Source organism: Xyrauchen texanus, chromosome 34, assembly GCF_025860055.1.
Source record: "Xyrauchen texanus isolate HMW12.3.18 chromosome 34, RBS_HiC_50CHRs, whole genome shotgun sequence".
NCBI classification, from domain to species: domain Eukaryota; kingdom Metazoa; phylum Chordata; class Actinopteri; order Cypriniformes; family Catostomidae; genus Xyrauchen; species Xyrauchen texanus.
The window spans coordinates 4,704,707-4,720,632 of NC_068309.1; the positions used below are offsets into that span (position 1 = coordinate 4,704,707).

At 36.5% G+C, this 15,926-nt stretch overlaps 1 protein-coding gene across 3 annotated transcripts in view; it reads left to right on the forward strand.

The window, feature by feature from the left end:
• Positions 1-15,926, forward strand: part of rapgef1b (Rap guanine nucleotide exchange factor (GEF) 1b) — a 62,648-nt gene that overhangs the window by 31,128 nt on the left and 15,594 nt on the right. For 2 of the 3 annotated variants that reach the window (XM_052103741.1, XM_052103740.1), the window contains exons 7-11: positions 7,479-7,590; positions 7,889-8,075; positions 8,710-9,180; positions 11,099-11,301; positions 14,653-14,808. In XM_052103741.1, coding sequence (XP_051959701.1) covers positions 7,479-7,590; positions 7,889-8,075; positions 8,710-9,180; positions 11,099-11,301; positions 14,653-14,808 — 1,129 coding nt within the window. The remainder of the gene's footprint in view (positions 1-7,478; positions 7,591-7,888; positions 8,076-8,709; positions 9,181-11,098; positions 11,302-14,652; positions 14,809-15,926) is intronic. The other variant, XM_052103742.1, reaches the window with a different exon arrangement.

A 15,926-nucleotide genomic window follows, 5' to 3' on the forward strand; every position in this document is an offset into this window, starting at 1 on the left:
TCAGTAGTACACCAGGCACTAAGTAGTGTGGTGAGTCATCTGAAGCAGGTATTATAGTATCGTTAGTGATGGTAATGTTGTATGCCTTTAGTGATCGACTGATGAGTAACATTCATTCTTAAATCTGTTGTTCAGCTTTTTTATTCACAAGTACATATAAAACAAATGTATGAATGAGAACATCGCATACACTCGTTCATGTGAAGCATCCTCTGTCTGTGGTGTTCCCAAAGCAGAAGTTTCTGTCTGTGAATGAAGTATGCAGTAGTGAAACTTCATACACATGTACTTCATACTTTGTACAACACCAAATGAGAATAAAAGTGTGTGGAGTAGCGTTGTAAAGATATATGTCAATATAAATTTAGATACAACAACAAATAGGTCACGGCTATTGAACACATTCCTTCAGCCTATTTAACAAAGTTAAATGTATTAATGTAAATAATAAATTTAAACAATTGCATGTTTCCTTGAAGAGATTCTCAATTAAGTGAAAACATTTTTAAATAAATTTTTTCTCTAAATTCTGTGTTTTCCTTCCGTGTTTTAAAGTTTCATTCAATTTTATCATCAAAATTGTATCATTTGAAAATACAGTTACTTTTGAACATTCCGTTGCATTTTTTAAATCAAACATTGTGAGATATTTCTTAAATATAATAATAATAATAGTAGTAATAGTAGTAATTGTTATTATCAGTAGTAGTAGTACCCAAGTAAATATTACATTAAACTATACAGTAGTAATATATTTCTGTCGCGATTTCTTCAATTTCACTCGTCAAGCTTTTATTTGTAAACGAACGAATTAAAAATTTAAATTATTTTGTCGTGAAGGCTTTTGTGTTCTGTGTTTTTGATGGACGTTGCTTATATGACCCAGTGTGATTATTACAGTGTAAAATGCTACGAATTATTGGCCGTTTACACAACAACGTTTTCAACTAAAAACAGAAATTCGGATGTTCGTTTACACGACAACGGCGTTTTGGGGCCTGAAAACGCAAACTTTTGAAAATGGGTTTCAAAATGCACGTTTTTGAAAACGATGCAATTATCGTCTCCGTGTAAACATACAATATGTGAAAGCGATGACGTCATGCACACGCGTATTATGTGTTCAGTCTATAGGCATGTGCGTGAGTACTTCAAAACAACAATGGCGGACTACAAGACTGTGTTTGTGCTGCTCAAGATTTTCAGTTTATTGACACTTCTCCAGCAAAGTAATTGTAGTAATAAAGCAACCTCATCGTCCGTTCAGACAAAACTGCTCGAAGCTTTCGCCATCTTCATTGTTCGTATTCACCGCTCATGCTTATGTGCGCAGGCGCGGTGTTTCTTCAAAAAGTGACATCGCCAACTACTGGCCTGGCATGCATAATACAGAGTTTTTTGTCGTTTTCGCGGATCCGTGTTAACGGGGATCGTTTTGAAAAACGTTATCATCTGTACGCGAAACGTTTCAAAAATGCGAAGGAAAGACTTTTCCGTTTTTAGTACATCGTTGTCGTGTAAACGTACCCTTAATTATAAAAATATTGATTCTGGCGCTGCGTGCTTCACAGTGAATGTGCGCCCTCTTCTGTCATCATCTACAACAAGCACAGAGCACGATGCTCATAAAATGTGGTGTTTATTAGAGAATAAGGGCTTTTACACGTTCACTTTGAAGCACGCAGCACATGCAGACTGTGTATTTATTTCGATAATTAGCATCCTTTTGCATTTAAATAATCACACTGGGACTTATCACAATTTTTTTTTAATTAATTGTCCTAATGGCAGTGTAAATGGATTAACAGAGCGCATGCTCAAATAAGCATTTGAAAGCAATTGTGTGTCAGTCAGCACGCAGAGACCAAATTGAGTCGTACTAGCGAAACACTGATATCGTTATTTTAGTATCGACTTGGTACTGAAGTACTGGTTCTTTTGACATCCCTAGTGTGAAGGGTGAATGAGGTCACATTATAGACCCTAGGCCACACCCACACCAGGGCTGGACTGATAATCTGGCATACCGGGCATTTTCCCGGTGGGCCGACACACTTTGAGGCCGATCTGTGGCGAACTGTCCATCGCGAGAACCGAGCGGGCCGGTGGGTCGGCCGTGAAACGTGCCGAATGGGCCGCGATAAGCTAAAATGAGCCGCCGCGTTATGCAGAACGGACCACAAAACGGCATCGCGATTTGCTGAAAGGGACAGCGAACCCCCCCCTCAAGAAGTTTTTGAAGTCTTTTTAGGCTAAACAAATGACACCATCTTGGTGTCACAAAATAGCATGGCATATTGAACAAAATATACTAACATCCCTCACTACCTTTATTTGATTTGCACACTAAGTATTGTGTCTACTCTTACTAATGTCCATTCGTCTTTTTGGCTTGTGTTTGATTCTTTCAACCACTGTGTCTTTTTGTGTCTTTCAATCAAATATCGTCTTTTTCTCTCAATTTTTGGTGTGTTTCTGTAATCGTTTGTTCATCCTGCTCTTCTTTCTCTGTACTCTGTGATCGTTTGATTGTCTTGGGTCAGAAACAGGATGCTGTTGTGCTCCGATCCTGTTGCTGGGCAGTGGAGGGCCACGGCAGTGGAAACGTACGTTAGCTAATGGTGTATGCTGTGTGCATTATGACATCACACAGTTACACCCCTAGGGCTCCCTGATTGGATGATAGGCCTTGCATGTGATTGCGAGTCCAATCGGAGTCCATATTGCAGAGCTGTGGCCAATTAGAGTAAAGCCTGGATGAAGTGAATTTGCATGGCAGACCAATGAGCTCTAGTTAATCGATCTTAAAAGAATGTGTATGGGATTCTTATTATAATTTCTGGCCTCATTTACAACCAGTCGTAAGGGGTACAATTGGGATTTAAAAAAAATAGTTTTTCATCATAACTATAAGCAAAAACTAAGTATTTTAAAACTCCATCAAAACAAGAATTTAAAGAAATATTCCAAGTTTAATATACTTTAGCTCTATCAAGAGCATCTGTGACGTAATGTGACAATTCATAAAGCACTTTTTAATAGAGCAAAACTCTACCCACATCAATTACGTCTGTAATGCTTATGTAGATAAGTAGTCCCACCTTAAAATAAATACAAATTATGATAAACACTGTTACAGGATTAAATCATGTAACAAAAATACAAGCTTCACAGATCTGTTTAAATCATTTGCCCCATTGGTTTCCATTGTAAGACCAGTAGTGTAAACGTATTTAATTTTTTCTATTTTTACAAGCTGAGGGACGAATCAGAATAATTTTCTTTGTGAAATAACAGCATGTCACAGATGATGTCAATAGAGCTTTAATGCAAAACTGCTGAAACTACAGGGTTCTCATGGTCAAAACATGGAAATAACCATGAAATATCAAGGTATTTTAAAATAATGTTTTCCAGGCTTGGAAAAGTCATGGAAATTAATTAAATATCTAACGTCATGTAATATATTTCGTATAATTATGTAAATATAATTATGTTTTTTTTTTAGTGCTGTCATTCGATTACATTTTGAAATTGCGATTAATCGCATAATTTGTTATTAGTTAATCACGATTAATCGCATAATTTGTTATTAGTTAATCACGATTAATCGCATAATTTGTTATTAGTTAATCACGATTAATCGCATAATTTGTTATTAGTTAATCACGATTAATCACATAATTTGTTATTAGTTAATCACGATTAATCGCATAATTTGTTATTAGATAATCACGATTAAACGCATAATTTGTTATTAGTTAATCACGATTAATCACATAATTTGTTATTAGTTAATCACGATTAAACGCAGCATTTTTTCCTAGTTAATCACGATTAAACGCATAATTTGTTATTAGTTAATCACGATTAATCGCATAATTTGTTATTAGTTAATCACGATTAATCGCATAATTTGTTATTAGTTAATCACGATTAATAGCATAATTTGTTATTAGTTAATCACGATTAATCGCATAATTTGTTATTAGTTAATCACGATTAAACGCATAATTTTTTTATTAATCACGATTAAACGCATAATTTGTTATTAGTTAATCACGATTAAACGCATAATTTTTTTCTTAGTTAATCGCGATTAAACGCATAATTTGTTATTAGTTAATCACGATTAATCGCATAATTTGTTATTAGTTAATCACGATTAAACGCATAATTTGTTATTAGTTAATTACGATTAAACGCATAATTTGTTATTAGTTAATCACGATTAAACGCATAATTTGTTATTAGTTAATTACGATTAATCGCATAATTTGTTATTAGTTAATCACGATTAAACGCATAATTTGTTATTAGTTAATCACGATTAATCGCATAATTTGTTATTAGTTAATCACGATTAATCGCATAATTTTTTTCTTAGTTAATCACGATTAAACGCATAATTTTTTATTAGTTAATCACGATTAAACGCATAATTTGTTATTAGTTAATCACGATTAAACGCATAATTTTTTTCTTAGTTAATCACGATTAAACGCATAATTTTTTATTAGTTAATCACGATTAATCGCATAATTTGTTATTAGTTAAACGCATAATTTTTTTCTTAGTTAATCACGATTAAACGCATAATTTGTTATTAGTTAATCACGATTAATCGCATAATTTTTTTCTTAGTTAATCACGATTAAACGCATAATTTTTTATTAGTTAATCACGATTAAACGCATAATTTGTTATTAGTTAATCACGATTAATCGCATAATTTTTTTCTTAGTTAATCACGATTAAACGCATAATTTGTTATTAGTTAATCACGATTAAACGCATAATTTGTTATTGGTTAATCACGATTAATCGCATAATTTGTTATTAGTTAATCACGATTAAACGCATAATTTTTTTCTTAGTTAATCACGATTAATCGCATAATTTTTTTCTTAGTTAATCACGATTAAACGCATAATTTTTTATTAGTTAATCACGATTAAACGCAGAATTTGTTATTAGTTAATCACGATTAATCGCATAATTTTTTTCTTAGTTAATCACGATTAAACGCATAATTTGTTATTAGTTAATCACGATTAATCGCATAATTTTTTTCTTAGTTAATCACGATTAAACGCATAATTTGTTATTAGTTAATCACGATTAAACGCATAATTTGTTATTAGTTAATCACGATTAAACGCATAATTTGTTATTAGTTAATCACGATTAATCGCATAATTTGTTATTATTTAATCACGATTAAACGCATAATTTGTTATTAGTTAATCACGATTAAACGCATAATTTGTTATTAGTTAATAACTTCCCATAATTTCCCCGCAGCTAACCATGAATAATAGCAAAAAACTGTGTACTTAATCGCGATTAATCGCAAAATTTTTCATAGTAATCATGATTAATCACAATTAATCACAGATATGGAAAGTTCAGAAATTTCACTCTATACTACTTTTCCTGTCAAAAGGCATTTTTTCCATCTAAGGACAGAAAACAAAACAATATGTAACAATATAATGCTTTATTTACATTTTCCAAACAATGCCAAAATATCACCAATTTGAAGTAACATTAAACTTTTCCCAAAATCTAAATGTAGGTTTGAGTAATTGAAAGAAATAGTCCCAAAATAGGTTGCCTTTTTCATTGCAATGGACATTATATCTCTTAAACCAGGGGTGCCCAATACGTCGATCGCGATCTACCAGTCGATCGCAAAGGCAATGCTGGTAGATCGCACGAAATTGAAATGGGCTTTCGTTAAATTTTAATTAAAAAAAATACAAAATATATATATATATAATGTCTTTCCTTATTTTAGTTTCTGTCTGACTTGCACTTGACGTGTACATTTTGACCAGGCGAGATTTTTGTTTATTCAGTTGCCATGACAACTAGGTTCGGGCCTTCCAAGGGCTTCTGAGAACAGAGCGCGAAATTGCAAAGCTAGCAGTGTTTGAGACTAGCCACCAGCCGCTACTGTCTGATTCCATTCAGTGCAAGTCATCAGAATAAGGTAAATGCCCTGTCTATTGTAATCTATTGTGCTGTAGGTGTTTTGGGTTTAGTGTTAAAACTGAATGATATCAACATTGAACATTAAAAAGAAAAAGAATATTTTTTTATTAATTACAAAATTAATTCCATGTAGGGATACATGCAGTAGTCCCAACAAGCATTTTAAAAAAATGAAACTGTGTTTCTTATTGAGTTGCCATTTAAAAGTAGATCATCATGCAAAAAAGTGTGGGCACCCCTGTGTTAAACTGTCATCCCTCATTATATTAATTTGCCGGTATACTGTGGCTATCTGCTTTGCTACAGTAATTGTAAAGCTGCGTTCATGATTCACATCAGGGTGTCAAGTGCCGCTTTGAACTCCACTTGAAAAGCGCTTGCAGACAAAAATGTCTCATTCAGCGTTTTGGTGATAGTTAAGACTTCACATGCTTCTGTGGTAATTAAAATGCTCATTATATAGGATGAAAAAAACTTGATTTCTGTCACGTGTAAATGCGTTAACTAAAGGCAAATTAACGAGTTAAACCTTTTAAGTTAATCTCATGCATTAACACGTTAATTTTGACAGCTCAAATTTTTTTAATTTATAATTTGTCGAAATTTGTTCTAAATGATTTGTTAGGTCTGAATAAAAATTATTGCTAAAAATCTGGAGCGAGTAATCACAAATGCCGCAAAGTCATGAATATTAATTGTTCAAAAAAGGGGGAACATTGAACCTGTCTTAATATCAATTATTTAATTATTTTAAAAAAAATTATCTTTCTAAGTTTTTAAGCAGAAAGACATTTTTTTTTTCAATGTATTTTTTTTCCCAATGTACAGTATATCAGTATTTTTTATGTATATATCTATTTCGAAATTTCAGTTAACCCAGTCGAATCTTTTTATGAATCTTAGAAGAATCTAATTTGATCCCTTTAGGAAATTATTCACATTCCTTTAGGATGTTTTTGACTAGGGATGCTTCCTGCTTGCTCTAATCCAGGGGTATCAAACTCCGTTCCTGGAGGGTCACAGCCCTGCAGAGTTTAGTTCCAGCCCTGCTCCAAAATGCCTCCTTGTAATCTTCAAGCACTCCTGAAGACCTTGATTAGCTGCTTCAGGTGTGTTTAATTAGGGTTGAAGCTAAACTCTGGACTGTGGCTCTCCAGGAACTGAGTTTGACACCCCTGCTCTAATCCCTCCCATTTGTTGTTCCATGATTAGTTTATTCTAATGTTTCCATGGTTACCTGGTAGAGCCTCATTGAAGTGTGTAGAATCGTCAGGGAAACCCAAGAATGGAACTCTCCACCCACACATTCCACTCTACTAATTTAATGAGTGTTTGTGCGTGTGACAGAATGTGTGTTTGTATCCAATCCAATTCCAGCCCTGTGTGTGTAGACAGTCTGCGCTCGTTTCGTTTGACCTTGTTACACTGTTTGTTTCATACTTGTGAATTTATTTGCATATTTATGAATGTTGTGTCTGTAGCCCGCCCGCTCTGCCTCCGAAGAAACGCCTGTCGGCCTCCTCCCCCACGCGTGTTGCCGTGGTAGCGCCGATGAGTCGAGTCTCATGTGGTCCTCCTGGAGCCCTGCGACAGGTACGACACCTGATCACATGCCTTTTAACATTGGCCTTTGAGCTCACTAAAAAGGCACAGTGCCTATGCCTATTCCTTTAACTTTTAAACGTAAAAATAAATTGAGTATTTTAACACGACTGGAGTGCAGTATTGACCAATTAGCATCCCGGACCATAACTATCTGTTTTATAATGATAAATTAGCCATTTAATCTTGATATTGCCACAGTATAATATCGTTTTTAGTACCTATATGTACATTGTCTCGGCAGAAACATCAATGTCTAAGTGTTTTGTTGTTTGTTTTCTGGTTACAGCAGCAGGAATTTGATGCGGACCTCCTCCAGAGGCGGTTCTCCGGTGGCAGCCATTCATACGGCGGGGATTCGCCCCGCCTCTCGCCCTGTAACAGTATGGGAAAACTCAGCAAGTCAGATGAGCAGCTGTCCTCCCTGGAGCGAGACAGCGGGCAGTGTTCTCGCAACACAAGCTGTGAAACACTAGGTATATACAAACATTATTGCGTTTGTTCAATACACATCTTTTATACAAGTGTTATCTTAGTGTTAAATGTTAGTTACGCAACCAGGGTGGATTTTGAAAACTCAACAGGATGTCACATATATGTGTTAGAGGTGAACTATAGATTGGTGGCCGATATATATATTATGTGCAGATAACTGGGGAAAGTGATTATCATTGATACTGATCACGGAATTACAGCTAAAATAATTTATGTTTTACGTTCAATCGTGGCAATAAATATATATATATATATATATATATATATATATTGTTCAATTAGATAACTTTGCGCTCCGTCTAGATTTTTTTCCCCCATGCAAGAACGTGTCATTTAAATGAAACACTTTTAATATGTCAGCATATTATAAAGCAGTAGTTTTGAATTGAATAGATCACCAAAATGCATCATAAAGTCCATATTCGAAGCTTTTAAACACTTGTTTTGTGTCAAGTGAGTGGTTTTTGATTTAATGACTTAATTAGAGAGTTTCTCCAGGTGAAAATTTCAAATGGATATCATTATTGGTCCAGAAATTCCATATCGGTGCATCCTTATCTTAAATGTCTCTCTCTCTCTCTCTCTCTCTCTCTCTCTCTCTGTGTTTTTCTATAGAGGGGTATGATCCAGATTATGACTTCCTGCATCAGGATCTGTCTGTATCCGATCCATTACCATTTCCCACGGGAACCTGCAGCAGTCTTAGCCCTCTCCCAGAGTGCCACGGGGAAACTCAAACGTTAAGCCCCGTCCCGGTCCCCACCCACCCCCGTTTCAGTGCTCCGGTGACCAATCAGGCTTCCATGGACTACTTGACCACACCCCTTACGCCCGGAACCAACAGTACTGTTTTTCCACCTGCACTCCCACAGAAAAAGCGCAGGTCTGCACCAGTCATTTCGAGTCACCCTCTGTATGAGCGCCTCCCATCACACTACGACAACCTATCAGAAGAGGAGCAGCCCACGCCGCCGTTCCCGCTGCTGACATCAGTGTCGCCTCTACCACAGGTCAACGGAGATGACCTCTTACAGTGTCAGTATGCTGACAGCCCACCGCCGCTTCCCGAGAAGAAGGGCAAACAAAGTAAGTATATTAAATGATATTTTGGACCAGTAAGATTACCCCGTGGGTGGAGCTAAAAATAATAAGTTCATGCTAATTAATAAAATCGCAATTGTTCATTGTTAGTTGATGTTAGCTCATAATGCATTAACTTGTTTTAATTTTAACGTATACAAAAAATTATTAGTTGCCGGTATAAATTAACATAACTGCATTTATTAATGTTTATTAAACATATTGTCAGTGTTTACTGTTCGTTAACTAATGTAGTTAATTATAATAATTAGAATTATAATAATTTAAATGGCTGAACTTTTAAATGTGAATTAATAAAATCATAAACATTTCCTGGAAATAGCTCATATGTTGTATTATAACTTTGTCGCATCACCAGTGATTGTAACTGGTGAAAAATGGATTTTGTACATTTAAAAATGTAAAAACTTGGGGGCATGTGTAGCTCAGCGAGTATTGGCACTGGCTACCAACCCTGGAGTCGTGAGTTCGAATCCAGGACGTTTTGAGTGACTAGCCAGGTGTCCTAAGCAACCAAATTGGCCCGGTTGCTAGGGAGGGTAGAGTCACATGGGGTAACCTCCTCGTGGTGGTGATTAGTGGTTCTCGCTCTCAATGGGGCGTGTGGTGAGTTGTGTGTGGATCGTGGAGAGTAGCATGAACCTCCACATGCTGTGAGTCTCCGCGGTGTCATGCACAACGAGTCACGTGATAAGATGCGCGGATTGACGGTCTCAGAAGCGGAGGCAACTGAGACTTGTCCTCCACCACCCGGATTGAGGCGAGTAACCGCACCACCACGAGGACCAGAGGTGGACAAATTGCACTGTACACAAGTATGGAGTGACCTATGGCATAGACAAAGTGGTAGCGGTCTACTAAACAGGACCTAAACCACGCTAATGCAACTCCACAAATGCCATATAAAAAAACTATAAAAGTTCAAAGATATTAACTTATTTAACTCTTAAGCTCATTTACATTTGAATTCACGCTTTTGCATGGTAACTAACATCATGGTCGAACCTTACCTATGCGTTAGTGCTATGGCAACTTGGCGGGCAAATCCCCCAAAAATATTTGACCGACCATATTTCATACTGAAACTTTAGCTCTAAATAACAGATAATTTCAAGCTTTCACAAGAGATTAAAAGTTTACATACCTCAATATGCTTCCGCAGGTTGGACGGTGAGTTTTTTGAAGGCTGTGATATGATTCGTTTTAGGCAAACAAAGCAAACATTTAAAGCGAAAGGAATCTTTAACATTTTCAGAAAACTGGAACATATTTTGTAAGTATGGCCATGGGTGCGCGTTCTGCGCCAAGGAACCACCGTCTTCCATTTTGCCAAATGATCAGTATTCAAAAAATGCTGGGAAATCATTGAACTTCATGACACATGACCCTACAAGAGTGATTATATTGTAGGGTCATGTAGTGTATTGTAGTGGGCTAAAGCACATAACTGGTAATCAGAAGGTTGCTGGTTCGATCCCCACAGCCACCATCATTGTGTCCTTGAGCAAGACACTTAACTCCAGATTACTCTGGGGGATTGTCCCTGTAATAAGTGCACTGTAAGTCGCTATGGATAAAAGCGTCTGCCAAATGCATAGAAGTTAATGTAAATTGGGGAGATAAGGGGATAAAATTAAAACTTAATGTATACTTATCCATAAATATACTTTATGGATAAGTATACATAAGTATTATTGGGTTGTAAATACAATGTGAAGCAATACAATAGAAAAGAGTAATAATAATAATAAATAAATACATGCATTAAAAAGGAGGGAGGGGGGGCATTGATTGCCAACAATTCATGACTTCAGGTTGCTTAGTTGCTGCTAATCACTGTCAGCTGTTGCAGTTGTCTGTTTGTGTTTGCGTGTGTGTAACCATGTCATCTCCCTCTCTGCAGTCCTGCAGTACATGCAGTTTGTGGAGGATTATTCGGAGCCGCAGCCGTCCGTCTTCTATCAGACGCCACAGAGCGAGAGTATTTACGAGCGGAGGAATAAACGTTTTCAGGAGGTTTATGGATTTAACGATTCCTACAGCAGCTCGGACTCCATGCACGAACCCGTCCCACCTCCAGCGCTGCCACCCAAACAGAGACAGCTGGTGAGTGGTGATCCACACGCATGCATCGCATCACATGGGTGTTATCAGTGGCCTGTACTGGAGGTCACTGAGCATGGTGCTGGTCAGAGGTTAAGCTCTTGAAGGTGAAAGGTCAAACTGAGATACCTTAGATTGAGTCCACGTGATTTGGTTGGGTGGTCATGTAAGGGTCACTGAAAGGTCAAGTGGAAAATACGGATTAACTATGTTTTTGGGGGGGTGTTAGTAAAACTGTTACAGATTTGAAGTTGCAAGACTGAATTTGGGAAGATTTATGACACACTAGTGTCACATCAGTATCCCTCTTTCACAACTTTTTCCCTCTTCTTCTATTTTAGTTTTTTTTAGTGTACATTTTATGGAGATGTGATGTTAGATTTGAACCCAAAAGTATTTTGACACTTTAGCCACATTTAAAAGTGTATTATGAATGTCATAATGTTAACCCAAGTGCCATTTATTTAAAAGACAGATGGCACATAATGGGAAATACAGACGGTCCAGGACACCTAAATATGAACCCTGAGTCTTAAACATGACTTGAGCCCTGTAATATGTGCAACACGAAAAAGCAGTTGTTCTCTTGCAGTTGTGAAAAACTAGGAGTGTCAATTGTTTGGCATCATTGTAAATAAACTTTTAAATTTTTTTTAATGATATATATAGCCTAAGAAACTGCTCAAAACTCGCACAAACAATGTAGCCAAAAACGTACTTTCTTATTTGACATTATATATGTCAGGGTGTGAATAAGGCGGCTCTGAATAACTGCTTTTGTTTTGTTTCCAATCATATCAACTGTATCTGAGAAATATTTTGTGTTGATACGACAAAGCAATCAACAGTTACAGCATTACAAATGTAATTTATCATAGTGTCCAAAAACGTCTCCATGTGTCCAAAAGCCTCTCCAAACAAACAAAACACAATAATTGTACATAAGAACTAATTACACATGCAAAAACAACAATGACTAAAGGTATGCATAGCATGCATTGCAGACATGATTCTGTGCCATTTGAGTCATCATTGAGTCTGTGTTGTGTATTTGGCGCCATCTCCTGGTGGCCATATGTAACATTGTGCTTTGTGTGGATGATCTCTGCATCCATTTACCTTGTGTGTGGGCTAATTTGGCTAATCCCCTAAATAATGATATGTGATATTTTATGTTCTGTGAAGCTATAAGGGAAAAGGTGGCGTACAAAGGAATATACTCCGCTATTACTCGCTATATTTTTATCTGTGAGTAAATCAAATAGGCTGGTTGTATTCTACTCTTTGAGAGCTTTCCAACAACAATTGACACATTTGATGAGTTTGATGTTTTTACTGATTGCAATAATATGTGGAGTGCAAACTTTTTAATAAATTATCAAAACGGAACACTTTTTCTGCAAATTTCAAAGCACTTGTTCAGTTTTGGTCATAATTTCTTCATTGACCAAAGTAGAGCTTCTAAGCTTTCAAACAATACCTATTTTGTGTTTGTCAAGACTGTAGTTGTTAATATTTTGACAATTTCTTTTTCTTTTTCGGGACCATCTGAATTTAAGGGGTTAAAAAAAAATATTCTGCTGATGTAATCAAACCGTATGGGTGGGAAAAATCATCTTAACCTAAAATGCAGTTGAAGCATAAATCTTGGCCATATACATTTACATTTTTTCACAATTCCTGACATTTAATAGTAGAAAACCTTCCAGTCAGTTTGGATCCCTATTTTATTTTAAGAATGTGAAATGTCAGAATAATAGTCGAGAGAATGATTTATTTCAGATTTTATTTCAGCTTTCATCACATTCCCAGTGGGTCAGAAGTTTACATACACTTTGTTAGTATTTGGTATCAATGCTGTTAAATGGTTTAACTTGGGTTAGGTGTTTTGAGTCGCCTTCCACAAGCTTCTCTCAATAAGTTTTGGGAATTTTGTCCCATTCCTCCAGACAGAACTGGTGTAACTGAGTCAGGTTGGTTGGCCTCCTTGCTCACACACGCTTTTTCAGTTCTGCCCACAAATTGTCAAGGCTTTGTGATGGCCACTCCAATATCTTGACTTTGTTCTCCTTAAGCCATTTTGCAACAACTTTGGAGGTATGATTCGGGTCATTGTCCATTTGGAAGACCCATTTGTGACCGAGCTTTAAATTCCTGGCGGATGTCTTGAGATGTTGCTTCAACATATCCACATAAAGTTCCTTTCTCATGATGTCATCTATTTTGTAAAGCGCATCAGTCCCTCCTGCAGCAAAGCATCCCCACAACATGATGCTGCCACCCCCATGCTTCACGGTTGGGATGGTGTTCTTCGGCTTGCAAGCCTCACCCTTTTTCCTCCAAACATAAGGGTAGTCGTTATGGCCAAAATGTTGTTTAAAAAATTTTGTTTCATCAGACCTGAGGACATTTCTCCAAAAAGTAAGATCTTTGTCCCTATGTGCACTTGCAAACTGTAGTCTGGCTTTATTATGGCAGTTTTGGAGCCGTGGCTTCTTCCTTGCTGAGCAGCCTTTCAGGTGATGTCGATATAGGACTTGTTTTACTGTGGATATAGATACTTGTCCACCTGTTTCCTCCAGCATCTTCACAAGGTCCTTTACTGTTGTTCTGGGATTGATTTGCACTTTTCGCAGCAAACTACTTTCATCTCTAGAAGACAGAATGTATCTCCTTCCTGAGTGGGACGATGGCTGCGTGGTCCCATGGTGTTTATACTAGTGTACTATTGTTTGTATAGATGAACAGGGTACCTTAAGGCGTTTGGATGGTGCTCCCAAGAATGAACCAGACTTGTGGAGGTCCACAATATTTTATTTCTCCCTATCAGAAGCTAATTGGATAATTGTCTAAAGGCTTGACATCATTTTCTGGAATTTTTCAAGCTGCTTTAAGGCACAGTTAACTTAGTGTATGTAAGTTAGTCTTAGTTCTGACCTACTGGAATTGTGATATAGTCAATTAAAAGTGAAAAAATCGGTCTGTAAACAATTGTTGGAAAAATTACTTGTGTCATGCACAAAGTAGATGTCCTAAACGACTTGCCAAAATTTTAGTTTGCTAATATGAAATCTGTGGAGTGGTCAAAAAATGTGTTTTAATGACTTCAGCCTAATTGTATGTAAACTTCTGACTTCAACATGATTCTGTCCAATCAAATCGTGATAAGTAAAATCAAGACCCACTCAATATTGATTTGAGATTTGAGTTTTGAATGATGTTTCATGTTGTCTTTAAATCCACCTTCTTTTTCTTGCTATTTTTGTTATTATAACTCTAAAACTTCACTCTTTTTTCTGACCTTTTACCTCGTTCTCTTTTTACTTCCTGCTCTTCGTTTCTCTTTCACTCTAGGCCTCCTACACCTGTCCCACTTCATCCTCCTCTTCCTCTCTTTCAATTCACCCTCCTTCTGCTGGGCTTCCGGAGGAGGCGGAGCCTGCTCTTGGTCTCTGCCTATCAGTATCTAACTCCTTCCTTAGTGGCCACACCTCTTTGACCACACCCGTGGTGAGTTTCGACCAATCAGGAGTTGAGTGCAGAGGGCCCTTTAAGTAATAATAGGTTTATCCTGAAATGTTTCAGCTGTGCTGTGTGTCTTATTACATATACACATTCAACATTGCGGAATATGAATAATTAGTGTTTGCTAATTATTTTAGATTTATTTATTTATTGGACATTTTAGTGTTTTTGCTTGTGCATCATCTAGTCAGTCTTTGTTTGGTTTTGACACACACATGCTCTTCATGTGGTTTTGTCATAATTTTTTATATGTCTCCCAGGGATGGATATTAAACTGCGGTTTAATAATGTTTATTATTATTAATGGGCTTTGTGTGTCTGGTTTGATGTTTGGGTTTTAGTGGGTGGCTTTTGGACCCAGAACCCGAAGCTGAATTAAAGTCTTAAGCTGATCTAATCTTCGGTTATCTGTTTATCTGGGTTTAAGTTCAGGACTTATCAAAAGACTGTTTATCTTCATGTAGCATTAAAAGTTTAAGTGCTGCTATAAAAACCTGAATTTGGGTCTGCGCTAATGGGTAAAGCTGACCTCAGATCAGTATTGAGTAACTCGCACTGGTGTGATTCAACAGTTCCAGTTTTCTGTTTTATATTTTACAAACATGGTGTGTTGAACTAGCGAGACTTCGGTTGTGACTACTGTAACCAGTCTTTTGATTATGGGCATAAATCTGGCACCATATTTATTTGATGTAAAACAGTGATATTACACTAATAATACACTGCCGTTCAATTAATTAAAAGCTCATTAAATTGATTGCACAACAGTCTCTGAACAGAAAATATATGTAGACTTTATTGTTGGAAATTCACTTTTGTTTAGAATTAGTAGGTAAATATATGTAACTACAGACTATTTTATGCAAATAACTTTCAAATCAAAGTGAAATATACAGTTGTGCATAATAATTGTGGTTTAATCAGAATCAGTCAGAAGATGATTAAACTGATTGTTTAATATACAGTTATGAAGAGCTGAAATTATAAACCAATGAGATTGTTCTGTGGGCGGAGCTATCCAGCACAGTTGCTTGTTGTAGACTCGTAGCCAGTTAGGGGAAAAACTCTGATTAATATACGATACAAAGTGTTATCATTTGCTG